The sequence below is a fragment of the Antechinus flavipes genome, chromosome 1, assembly GCF_016432865.1.
Source record: "Antechinus flavipes isolate AdamAnt ecotype Samford, QLD, Australia chromosome 1, AdamAnt_v2, whole genome shotgun sequence".
NCBI classification, from domain to species: domain Eukaryota; kingdom Metazoa; phylum Chordata; class Mammalia; order Dasyuromorphia; family Dasyuridae; genus Antechinus; species Antechinus flavipes.
Window position 1 is genome coordinate 467,275,186 of NC_067398.1, and position 12,101 is coordinate 467,287,286.

General features: G+C 36.6%; 1 protein-coding gene across 1 annotated transcript in view; it reads left to right on the forward strand.

Moving 5' to 3' along the window:
• Positions 1-317: 317 nt before the first annotated feature.
• The window catches only part of BPNT2 (3'(2'), 5'-bisphosphate nucleotidase 2), a 52,812-nt gene continuing 41,028 nt past the window's right edge, over positions 318-12,101 (forward strand). The window contains exon 1 of the mRNA XM_051970168.1: positions 318-1,120. Coding sequence (XP_051826128.1) covers positions 734-1,120 — 387 coding nt within the window. The 5' untranslated portion in view covers positions 318-733. The remainder of the gene's footprint in view (positions 1,121-12,101) is intronic.

Sequence of the window (12,101 nt, forward strand, 5' to 3'; positions counted from 1 at the left end):
GAATCATTTTGCGGAGGGGTGGGGGGAAGAATATTTTTAAGCAAAGCTCCAGCATATCCCTGCAAGAAATACTATGACTCATTCTCAACTCCAATACCCCCAATTCCCAGCTACTGAAAGTGCAGATCATTATCGCAGGGCTACAGAGCAATTAACACACTGGGGCAGGCATGCCACACCCCCATCTCCAAACAGGAGGCCGGCACGTTTCCAAACCGGAGCGCCAGCTCCGCCCGCTGCGCCCACCTCCCGCGCGTAACCCGGATACACACCCACTCCTCCCCTTTCACCTCTCTCTGCTGTTGGCTAGCGTGAAAGGGAAAGACCCTGCCGGGCGGTGGGAACTGGACCCGGCTGCAGCCCCTTCCTCCTCCCCCGACGTGTCGCTGAGACCTGGGATGGGAACCGGAGGCCGAAGAGGCCGCAGTGGCTGCAGACGCGGTTAGCAAGCTGTTCAGCTGGGAGTTAGGGGAAGGAAGGAACTGCCTTTATTGTGCCTGAGAGAAGAGAGAGCTCGGGGTAGGGTGGGGGGGAGGGGAGGAGAAAAGGGACCCCAGGAATTCCATGTGGGCCCCGGCTCCCGGGGGTTTCTAACTGCACGGGTCGGGAGCATTGCGGGCGCGATGGGACGCTGCTGATTGTCCCCGCGTTCCAAACCTCCCGGGCGGGAATCTCTTCGTTCCGGCTGCTTTAGGGAGGCAGTGGGGACTGGCCTCCTTCCCCGGGTCCAGCCATGGCTCCCATGGGCATTCGCCTCTCTCCGCTTGGCGTGGCCGTCTTCTGCCTGCTAGGGCTGGGCGTGCTCTACCATCTCTATTCCGGTTTCTTAGCCGGCCGCTTTGCCCTCTTCGTCTTGGGGGGAGACCGAGGAGGCGGTCCCGACGCGCCGGGCTCTCAGGCCGATGGGGGCACGGTGGACCTCCGCGAATTACTGGCCGTATCGGTTCTGGCCGCCGTCAGGGGAGGGGAGGAGGTGAAGAGGGTCCGCGAGAGCAATGCCCTCAACGAGAAGGCCAAAGGGAAAACCCGGGAAGGAGCCGAGGAGAAGATGACCAGCGGGGATGTGTTGTCCAACCGCAAAATGTTCTATCTTCTGAAAACCGCCTTCCCCAACGTGCAGGTGAGTGACCTAGCTGTAGCAAGTGTGGGGGCAGCATCTGGCTGGGCTGGATTCCTTCCTTCCTTCCTTCTTTTTTAAACAGCTAAGCCTAGAATACCAGATGGCTTGCTTGTGGTTTGACTTGAGTAAAGCAGAATAACCTTAGGATAAACATTAGCTGAATGTCTAAAGTAAAAGCTCTGAAATTGGAGTTAATTTCCCAACCCTTATGCCCGAGAGGTATCATAAGGGCATTGCTTATCTATCTTCTCCCGCAGAAGTTAGTACCATCTGCTGAATAGTTCTAGACTCCTCTGAAACCTTATTGATAGATAGTTGGAACAGTTGAGTTATGTTAACCCAATCATCTCATCTCTCTTTTACTTTTTCACCGCGGTTGAAAATATTATAAAGTTTCTGGAATGAAGTAAATGACCTTGGGAGTGTATCTCATCATGATCTAATTAATGAAATCTTACTATTCCTTCATCTCTTCCTCTCCTTACACTTATAGCACTTGATAATATTCCATATTTACCCTCTCCCCTCATATTTATTCATAGAATGAGAATCAGAGAGGAGGTGTATTATTTATCCAAAATATAGAACCCTTTCTCCTCGACAGATAGTTCCAAGCATTGGGCACCCAGGCAGGTTGATGGATCAACGGTTTAATTTTATCATTAACTACTTTAATGAATACTTTAGAATTACAAAGTCCTTTACTTGGATATCAGTTGAGGACGCTGTAATATAGTGCAAGTTTTATTAACCCCATTTTCTGTATGAGGATACTGAACCTCATAGAGAGACTAAATGACTGGTTCAGAGTGCTGGAGGAGATAGTCTTCCTCCAAGTCTAGGGCTGTTTTCAATAGTTTCCTTAGATCTCCTAGTGATATAGTTGGATGGTTTTTAGCAAATGTTGCCACTTTGAACAAACATTGTATTAATTAAATTAATTTAAAAAATTTATTCATTTTATTTAATTTCAATTTTATTAATTTACACAGCAAGAACTTAGGGTAGTTACTATGGCATTTCCTTTTGGAGGTTTATAACTCGAGATTTATTAACAATACATGTCATCTTTATAGTGTTTTCTGATTTACTAAAAGTATTTTCTATACCACAGCCCAGAGTTTAAAGTTGTGCAGAAATTTTGTTCATGTTACAGATGAGTTTGGGCCTCTCAGAAGTGGTAGGACTTTTTTATGTCACCCAGTTTTAAGTGCAGGGGACAAGATTTACATTCAGGTATTGACTGTTGACTGTTTAGCATCAATGGAAAATTATTTCCTGAGGAATTTAATAATTGAATGGAAAATGGATTGCAAATGAACTTAAAATGATAGTCATGATATCCTAGAAAGAACACTGGATTTGAAGAAAGAAGACCTGGATTAAAATTCAGTGCCTGTGTGATTGTGAGACAAAATTCTTTCACTTCTCTGCAACTTAGTTTCCTCATTTGTAAAGTAAAGGCTTCAATCAGAATGGTTTTTAAAGTGCTTTCTAGCCCTAGATCCTATGACCTCGAATCAAAAGACCTAGCTTCTGTGCCATATTCTTAGATGCTTAAGTAGAAGCAAAGAGTTTAAACTCCCAGACTTCAGTTTTCTTACCTATAAAATTGGATTAATTTTTAAATAGGAATCATACTTTTACTATTTTGTGGGAACTATTGTGAACTACTTTTGTAATGCATGTTCTTCCTTTCTTCTGGATAGAGGGGCGGAATATATATATATAAAAACAAGTTATTACGATATGGATTGCCAGTGTCTCAGAATAGTAAGAGATGACAAATAGCTCAAAGGATAACTAATAGCACTATATTTAATAATAACCTATGCAATAGGAAAAGATATATTATCATAAATTTGCAGAAGATTAGAGTGGCTATAAGATTTATTCATGGCTACACAAGTGATTAGTGGCTAAGCAAGGACATGTGTAAAAGTTCCTGAACCCTTGTGACTCAGATTTACTTTGTTACTCTCATTAGTAGCTATTGCCTTATTTTTTAAAACATAGGATTTTTTTTTCCTATGACTTACCACTATGACACTTATCACACAATACATTGATGACACTTAGAAATGATGAGGCAGAGAGGTAGTCCAGTGGACAGAACATTGGGCTTGGAATCAGGAAGACCTGACCCTATAACTTCTGTGTGAGCCTGAGCAAGTCACTTAAGGTCTTTGCTTTAGTCTCCTCAACTGTAAAGTGGGAATAAAAAAGCACTTATGTTGCCACCTTGTTGAGAAGTTTAAATGAGAAAATAATTGTAAAGTGCTTAGCACAGTGTCTAGTGCTAAGTGGGCTCTATAGAAATATTTCTCAGCTAGGCACTTTGTATAATTTAAAATAAACTGTGTGAGTGGCTACTGTTGTGGTTATCTGTGACTCAAGTACTGCCAACATTATAAATGTCTATCTAAAAGAAACTTCCTTTAAAAGTTAAAAAAAAAAAAAAAAAAGAAAAAAAAAAGTCCTCTTCTTTCCAGGTTAGTCAATTTCATGGTTATCATAGGCACTAATCTTGTATTTAGAAATAAAGTGTTTTAAGTAAGACCAAAGTGTTTTCACTATGTTTTTCCCTTTTACATCAAAATGCTCTTATAAAACTGCTGTCCTGGAAGTTTGTTTTTGTGATGCATTTGGAATTCTAGTAAAATTTACTAAAATCAATCTAATGTGTCATTTTCCTTCAGCATTTCCTAGTCCATATTTTTATATCTTTGGCAGTCTAAGAGCTCTAGCCTTGGAATCAGGTAAACCTGAATTTGGTCTGTGACCTTGAACAATAATAATTAATACTAATAAGAGCTAAACAGATTGAGATAATCTTTAACTGCCTCAGTGTCCTCAATTCTAAAATGGGGATAATATGTAATAGCCACCTTAAAGGATTAGCTTGAAGATCAAATTAGATACTATTTGTAAGGGTCTTAATCACAGTCCCTGGAACATAGTAGGTTCTTGCCGCTCCTCTCATAGGTACAATTTTAAAATTGAGAAAAAAAATATAAAATTTTGGAAACTTAAAAGTGACAGTTTCAAGAGGGATAATAAAATAATATTTAAGATAGTGGGAAAGATTGTTACTAAAATCTTTCAAAAAATAATAAGTTTTTTTCCCCCTTATGTTATTTCCATAACCATTTTGTTCTTTGGGTGATTTCCTAAGCTGCTACATTTGTTTTCTCACTTACTAGGGAATGCTAAGGCATTATTAGTTGCCAAGGATAATGATCTGCATTTATTCAAGCACAAACACTGAGCTTTTAAAATTGCAGAAATTGGACTCTCCCAGTTTGAGCACAAAATAACTTTTTTGTTCTCTTATGAATATGTGAATGTGTGCAACTAAAATGTTTACATTGGATGGGGGTTGAAACACTAGAGAAGGTAATGTTCGTTTTCACAGTCATAATAGGGTTTGTGTCTTGTTGAGCTATCTCCCTTCTTTTCTGCTTTTTTAGAATACAGGTCAAAAGTTTCAGCCCTCAACGAAAAAAAAAGAAATGGGGCCCTTCCCTCATTCTTCTGTCCTGGAGGACATGAGGACTGGGAAGCTTCAAATTCTATTCTGTTATCCAAATGCTTTTCCACTAGATGGACACAAATACTTCCTATGAACATTTGCAGTGGATTCTCTAACTTTGTGCATCTCATATTTCTTCTGAGCTAATTCAATTCTGCTTTGCCCACAGAGCATAATGCCTTCTCCAATGGGGTCACACTACTGGGTGATCCTGTGCCATTGTCTCCTGTGTTATACATTCTTAAAAGAGACCTTGAGAGGTCTTCCTTCTTCTCCTGCCTCTTGAGCAGTGGTATCATACTCAGATATAAACAGGGACTATGAAACTATACATGAGGATTTTTGTGGGTTGAGTATTTGTTTAGAAAATCATACATTTTCTATGCTTAATTGCATTTTTATTTATTTTGTTCGATGCTTAATTTTAATTTTAATCTGGTCTGGGCTGTCCATGTCTTGGATGCCTCTGCCCTAAATCAAAGATTCTTAACCTTGAGTTCATGAACGTTTTTCCTAAGTTGCAGACAGCTACATTCCAATATAATTATTTTTTCTTTGTAATCCTATATATTTTGTGTATTTAAAAACTTCTGAGATGGAATACCTTAGCTTTACCTGACTGCTAGAGGTCCATGACATAAAAACAGCTAAAAGCTCTGTTTCTAGACTACTGTCATGGGAGATACAGAGCTCCATACCCCTCTGCTAATAGTAGTCATGTAGTTTGGGGTCTTCCAGCAAAGGTTTGAAGCTTATGGCACTATACTTAAAAACTAAGGGAAGGCTAATGTAAGGCATTTCCTCACAGTTCTTTGTGGATATGATGCTGAGGTTCCCTGGATGGGCCATAATAACTTATTTTGAGGCTCATCTAGTTTTACCATTCTCTATCCACTTTCCATAGTACTTAAAGCTTTGCAAAGTGCTTTAATAACCTTTTAAATTAGGTTATCTGAGTATTTTAAGTATAGTTTTGCAGAGAGGAAACTGAGTTTCTCATGAACACATTAGTGAGTATCTAAGTTGTCGTTAATTATCAGGTCTCCTGATTCCCAAGTCCAGACTTAGAGTTACTATAAATTTCTAGTAGATTAGGAGATTAGCAGACTAGTAGATTTCTGTTCTGCCTGCTTTATCCTTTTATCTTCTTGTCTCTGAACTTAGAAATGATTTTTTTTAACATGGGAAAGAAATAGCATTGTGAATCCTTTCTATGCCAGTCTTCAATGATTCTTTCATAGGTAAGATGGTAAATTGTGAACTGAATGATAATATTGTTCAATAACACTGTTAGAGCCTAGAGTATCGATAATGATTTTTTGGCCTGGAGGAAAGTTTCTTTTGGAGTGCTGCAGGAATCTGTCTGTGAACCTGTCCTTTTCAATTGTTTATTTTTTAATCAATGACCTTGTAAATATTTAGGACATGGTCCAAAACTTATTACAGATAAGATAGCATTTAGAGGGATAACAACTCTTGATAACTGACAAGATTCAAAATGGTCTCAGACAAAAATGGGATAAATATCATATTTTGCTCTTAGGTTGGAAAAAAAAATTGAATACCAGAATTTACAGTTGATATAGAAATTTAAATTTGCTTCAAATATGCTGTTTCACTAACAGTATGATGAAGCTGATAATAATAAAAACAATAATAATAATTCAAATCAAGATTAAGCTGAATTAATAGAAATTTAATATTTCCTATGAGATGAAGTAATGCTTTCACACAAGGTGCTCTGTAATGGTCAAACAGCATTTCATTCATAGGGTTTCAAGGATAAAACAATACTCATGGTCCTCTAATCTAGCCTATCATTTTATAGATGACAAAATCAGGAACCTAGAGAGGTTATCTTTTTAGTGCCAGGCCTCTGTTGGTTTTTTGGGTACAGTTCAAGTAAGATGGAACACACAAAGCAAGTCACTGAACACCCTCTCTCCTCCTTTCTGCTCAAACATCCCAGTCCACATAAGTTCCTTTGAAGTAGTATACCAAGGATGAGTAAGCTCAGAGAAAATCGTGAAACCTCAATGACTGGGTTTACCACAAATTAATGTTAGGTAATTTCAATTAGGTAATCCTTTTATATTGTTATGGATCTTTATCTCACATGTCTTCCTTCACTATTCTCTCTTTCACTTCTACTCATTTTGGATTCCAGCCTCATCATTTCAAGTGAAACTACACTTTCCAAAGAGATTCCAAATGAGTTCTTAATTGAGAAATCCAATGTTTTTTTTTTTTTTTTCAGGCATTGTCATTAACTTGTCTGTAGCCTCTGACACTACAGATCATTCTCTTCTAGTTTATTCTTTCTAAGTTTTTAGGAGATTATTTTCTTGTGATTTTGTTTGTTTGTTTTGTTTTGTTTTCCTACCTGACAGTTTGTTTAGCTCCTTCCATGAATGGTTGTCCTCCAAGAGAGTTAGAAATCAAACAAGTTTAATTTCAACATAAGGAAAAAGGCTTGCAAATGAAGTCCTCCAGAAAAGGAAGGTTTTTAATCACCCAAACCTCAACATAGTCATTCTTTTTTTTTTTTTTTTCCTATTTTTTCCCGAATACATGCAAAGGTAGTTTTCATCATTCACCTTTGCAAAAATTGTGTTTCAAATTTTTCTCCTTCCGCATTCCGTCCCATAGAAAGCTAGCAATGCAATATGGGTTAATCTTGTGCAATTCTTCTAAACATTTCCATATTCTTCATGCTGCAGAAGAAAAATCAGATCAAAAGGTGAAAGAATAATAACAACAAAGATAAAAATACTATACTTTGATCCACATTCAGTCTCTGTAGTCCTCTCTCTGAATGCAGGTGGCACTTTCCATCACCTCACTCCAAAATACAATCATTCTTAACTCTTAAGTAAACAGTTCTTGTGTGCAGGCATTTTAGGAATAATAATATGGGAACAGTCTGTAAGTTGGAATTGTTGATCCCTGTGATTGTCTCAAATCTTTAGGGATTTGAACTTTGGGATTGTTCAGTGGGATACATAACCAGAGTTAGTATGATGGGCACAGGAGTGCTGTACCTGGTTTGGTTCACTTAGCATGTTAAGAGATGTGACTGATCACTTTTGTCAGCTGTGGTACCAGCTCCCCTCAGATCCCCTGGAAAATAGGGATCAAAGCAATACAAAAATTATGTTGTCAGAATGTGAATTCAAGGGTTTGTTGTTATGCCAAGCTCAGGGCACAGCTTGGTTGCTGGGCTTCAGATTTGGAAAACAAGGTGTCTCTTAATATTTTAACATTTCCCTCTTTTGGTGAAAGAGAAAGGATCTGAAAGAACTCCTATTCTTATGGCCAATAAAAGAGAGGCAGTTATAAGCCAAGATGCCAGGAGAGAAAGTTCCTTGAGGGGATCTATTGGGGGAAGTTTTGTCCCAAGTAACATTTTTAACTGCTGTTTGCTTGCAAGCAGAAAAGGATGAGGGGGTCGGAGGGCGAAGAATGTAGAGGGAGAAAAAGAAATTAGGACAGTATACTCAGCCCTTGTCCAGAATGTTGGGGATAGTGATCTCATTTGGATGTTAGCTGCTTTTGGGTCCATACTAGAAGAACCTTGAGGTCTCTATTGGGCTTTGCAATCTCTTCAGGAGCAGGATTTTCTTCAGATGATCCAGGAGTGCACACATATAAGGTTGGCAACTGTGGGAATAGCCAGACCCCTTAGAGAAAACTCTTTGAAAAATCTTTGAATATGAGTTTCTGGTCAGCAACCTTAGTTATAAGTCTCTAAACAACATATAGAGATGATTCACTTTCCCAGGCACCCAGAGATAGGCTCAAACAATGTAATAACATTTTTCCCATAATTCTTATAATTCATTAAGTCACATCGAGATCATATTACTTAGCAGTCTCATAATGGACTAGTTCTGAGAAGGGAAATTTGATTGTCACCAAGGTAACCAAGAAAACAAATATAAATAATCTGGAAACAAAAGATCAAAGTAACACATTGGTTTTCGCCAATATTGATTAATGTCAAATCTTTCTATCCCAGTAACCCATTCTCAATATCCATTTAGCTGGTACATTTTGAGTTCCAGAAATCTCATATAGTTATTTGTTCCCTGGATGCCTTTTCTGGGACAATATTCTTATTTTCAGCACAGCTTTAAATGGGGGCCTGCTCCTCCAGTTCCAAATCTAGAATTTTCTTAGATAATTCTGCTAGGAATGCCATATACATTTGGTTCTTCAATTTTGAAACTTCAGAGAATTTCAGTTTATTATGTAACATTTGCTGTTTCTGATATAAGAATCTTCTTAAAAATTATGAGCTATTTTTCTCTTTTCCAGCCACCACCACATAGTTTTGATAATTACTGCTTTATTATGTAGTTTAAGATCTAATATTGATAAATTTCCTTTCTTTATTTTTTTAACAAATAATTCCTTTGCTATGCCTTATTTGTTCTTCATTTTTATTACATTGGTTTTATCTATTCATCAATATTTTATATTTCTCTAATTATTTAAATCTGATACAATTTCTGGATTTGTTTTGGCAAATGTACTTCCAGATTTTTATATTATATAGATTTATTTTAAATGAGATATATCTTAACAATTTCTTCTTAGTGAGTTTTATTTTAGGATATATAGGAATGCTTGTGTATCATCTGCAAAAAGATAGTTTTATTACCTTATTACCTATTTTGATTCCTTCTATTTATTTTTCTTATGGCTATGATTTCCAATACAACATTGAATGATATTGGTGATATCTTTGTTTCATACCTGATCTTACTAGGAAGACTTCTAGTTAACCCTGCTACAATAATGCTTAGGGATGGTTTTAGATAAACATGCTTTTTATCAATACAAAGGGAAAAAAAATTTATACATCTACACAATCCTTTTATATTTTTCAAATAGAAATGAGTGTTGTACTTTATCAAAAGCTTTTTTCTGCATCTATTGTTATAGCATTTTCTTCATGTATAATTGATTTGATCAATTGTTAATAGTTTTCCTTATGTTAAACCATTCCTTCATTCCTGATGTAGATCCCACTTGCATAGATTACAAATAATCTTGTAATATGTTGTTGCAGTCTTTTAGCTAGTACTTTAGAATTTTTCTATCCATAGTCATTAGTGAAAAGTGGTCTATAATATTCTTTTTGGTTTTTACTCTTCCTAATTTATATTTGTTTCATAAAAGGAGTTTGTCAGGATCTTTCCTTTGCCTATTATTCCAGATAATTTATTTAATATAGGAATTAGTTGGTCTTTAAATGTTTGATAGAATTCACTTGTAAAGCTATCTGGTTCTAATGCTTTTTTGGGGGTGGGGAGCTCATTTATGACTTGTTCTGCTTTTTAAAATTATCAGATAGATACTTTAAAAATAATTTTACTTTCTTAAATATTATCAGTGCAATTTATGTGCAACTTCCTTAATCAATAAATCTGTAATCCAATTTTGAGAACTTATTACTAAAATATATTCAAAGTCTGCATTTCCATGAAAGATAAATTTTAGAAGCTAAACATATACATCTGTATATAATTTTTTAGAGAAAACAGTCTCATCTTGTTGCTTTCTCAAATTTAGTATTTCATTTAATCAGATAACTTTTACATTACTCTTTGTCTTATTACTCACTTCAATCATTTACCCCATAGAAAGATATCCTTATATTATAATATGTCCCCCATTATAGGTTAAAATGGTAAGATGTTCATACTTGCATCTTATTACAGTAACTCACAGATGTTCCAGTATTTTACTTTGATTCTAAGCATAAGTCATATCTGACACTCAATCATGTAGTCACAGTGTAATCAAAAGCAAGGCCCAGGATCAATCAGTTGGAAATTTTTCTATCAGAAAGGAAAGGGTGCAAAGGAGAAATAGAATCAGAAAGCTTTGCCCAACTTGTTTCCAGACTTTTGCCAGGCATAGATAGACATCCAACTTTAGGGGTTTCTAGACTGTTTGTAGCATATGCCATTTTCTACTATTGGCTTAATGATAATTCAGATAACTATCCCTATAATCATAGTTCAGAATAGTAATACAATAGTAAATTATAGTCCCAAGAAATTTTTATCTTAAATAGTGCAATTTCACTCACCACAACTTGAAGAGTTTGAATATCATTCCTGATGTTTACCTAACAGCTAACTTTTCATTATCCTTTTTTAAAATAAACTAAAACTACCTGTATTCCAGTGTTTCAGACATTACAGCAAATAACTGATTCATTATTAACATCTTGAAGTGAGACCTTTAAGCTATCCTATACAGTTTCATAATATCCAAAAATTTCAAATGAAAATTTGGTATTATAGTAAAAATTATTATCATCATCTGTTTTATAATAAAATATACCTCATTACATATTTAAGTTTTCAAATATCTATTTATCACATCTTTTTAAAAGTCCAATTTATGAATAACAGCATCCAGATTTAAAAGTTGTTCTAACAGCATTTCTCTTACATTGATTTTTCAAATTCCATTATAAGAGAATTTTGAAATACAGTAATAACACAAACAACATCATGTATTTAAAATAGGAAACAGAACTTCAGATGACATCAATTGTATTTCCAAATTATCACACACAAAAATTATTAATATTATTACCTTTTGTATTTTAAAGCCACTGTAGAATTATTAAGTATATAAAAATTGCATTCATTTAAAGAAATAATAAGAGTGCTTAGTATATACCAGTGAGTGTATTAAGCACTTTACAATCATTATATTATTTTGAATCTTATAACAACCCTGGGGAATGGGTATCATTGTTATTTTTTCTCTTTACAGATTAGGAAACTGGAGCAAACAGAGATAAATAAGATAATGTGCCTAAGATTATATAGCTAATAAGTTCTTGTAGTGGAACAGAGAAGGGTGGGCTTATCAGGAGCAGAAGCTGATTGGCTCTCTTCCATCTTGTATTGCCACATTAGGCACTGCCAGGTGCAGTGGGACCTTCATAAGCAGCAGGTGGACTGGAATTGTAGAGGGCTGGGCTTGCCTTGGAGACACAGAAAGGGCTTTGAGGGGGCAGTACATCAGGGAGCGTTAGCTATAGAATGAGAATGCCAGGACCTTCCATAGTTTCTGGTAGCAGGGTAAAGCAGATTCTTTTCATGGGGCCTGGCCTTCCCTGACAAATGCAGTGGGGCTGGGATTGGGGCCATTTGTGGCTACTGGGGAAAGGTTGGCAGGATGTACTGCACCTGGGTAATGCCTGCAGCCTTGCCTATAGGGGCAGACCACAGGATGTTCAGAGATACAGGACCAGTGGAGCTCCTGCTGCAGCTTCTCTCCCCTTTCCCCATCAGGTGAGGCAGAATGTAATTCAGATTTCCTTATATTTTCACAACACTTTTTTTTTTTTTTTTTTTTTAACCTTTGTTTGGGAATCTTCTCTGAGATAAGAGCAGTTAACTGGGAGAGGGTCTGACTTGG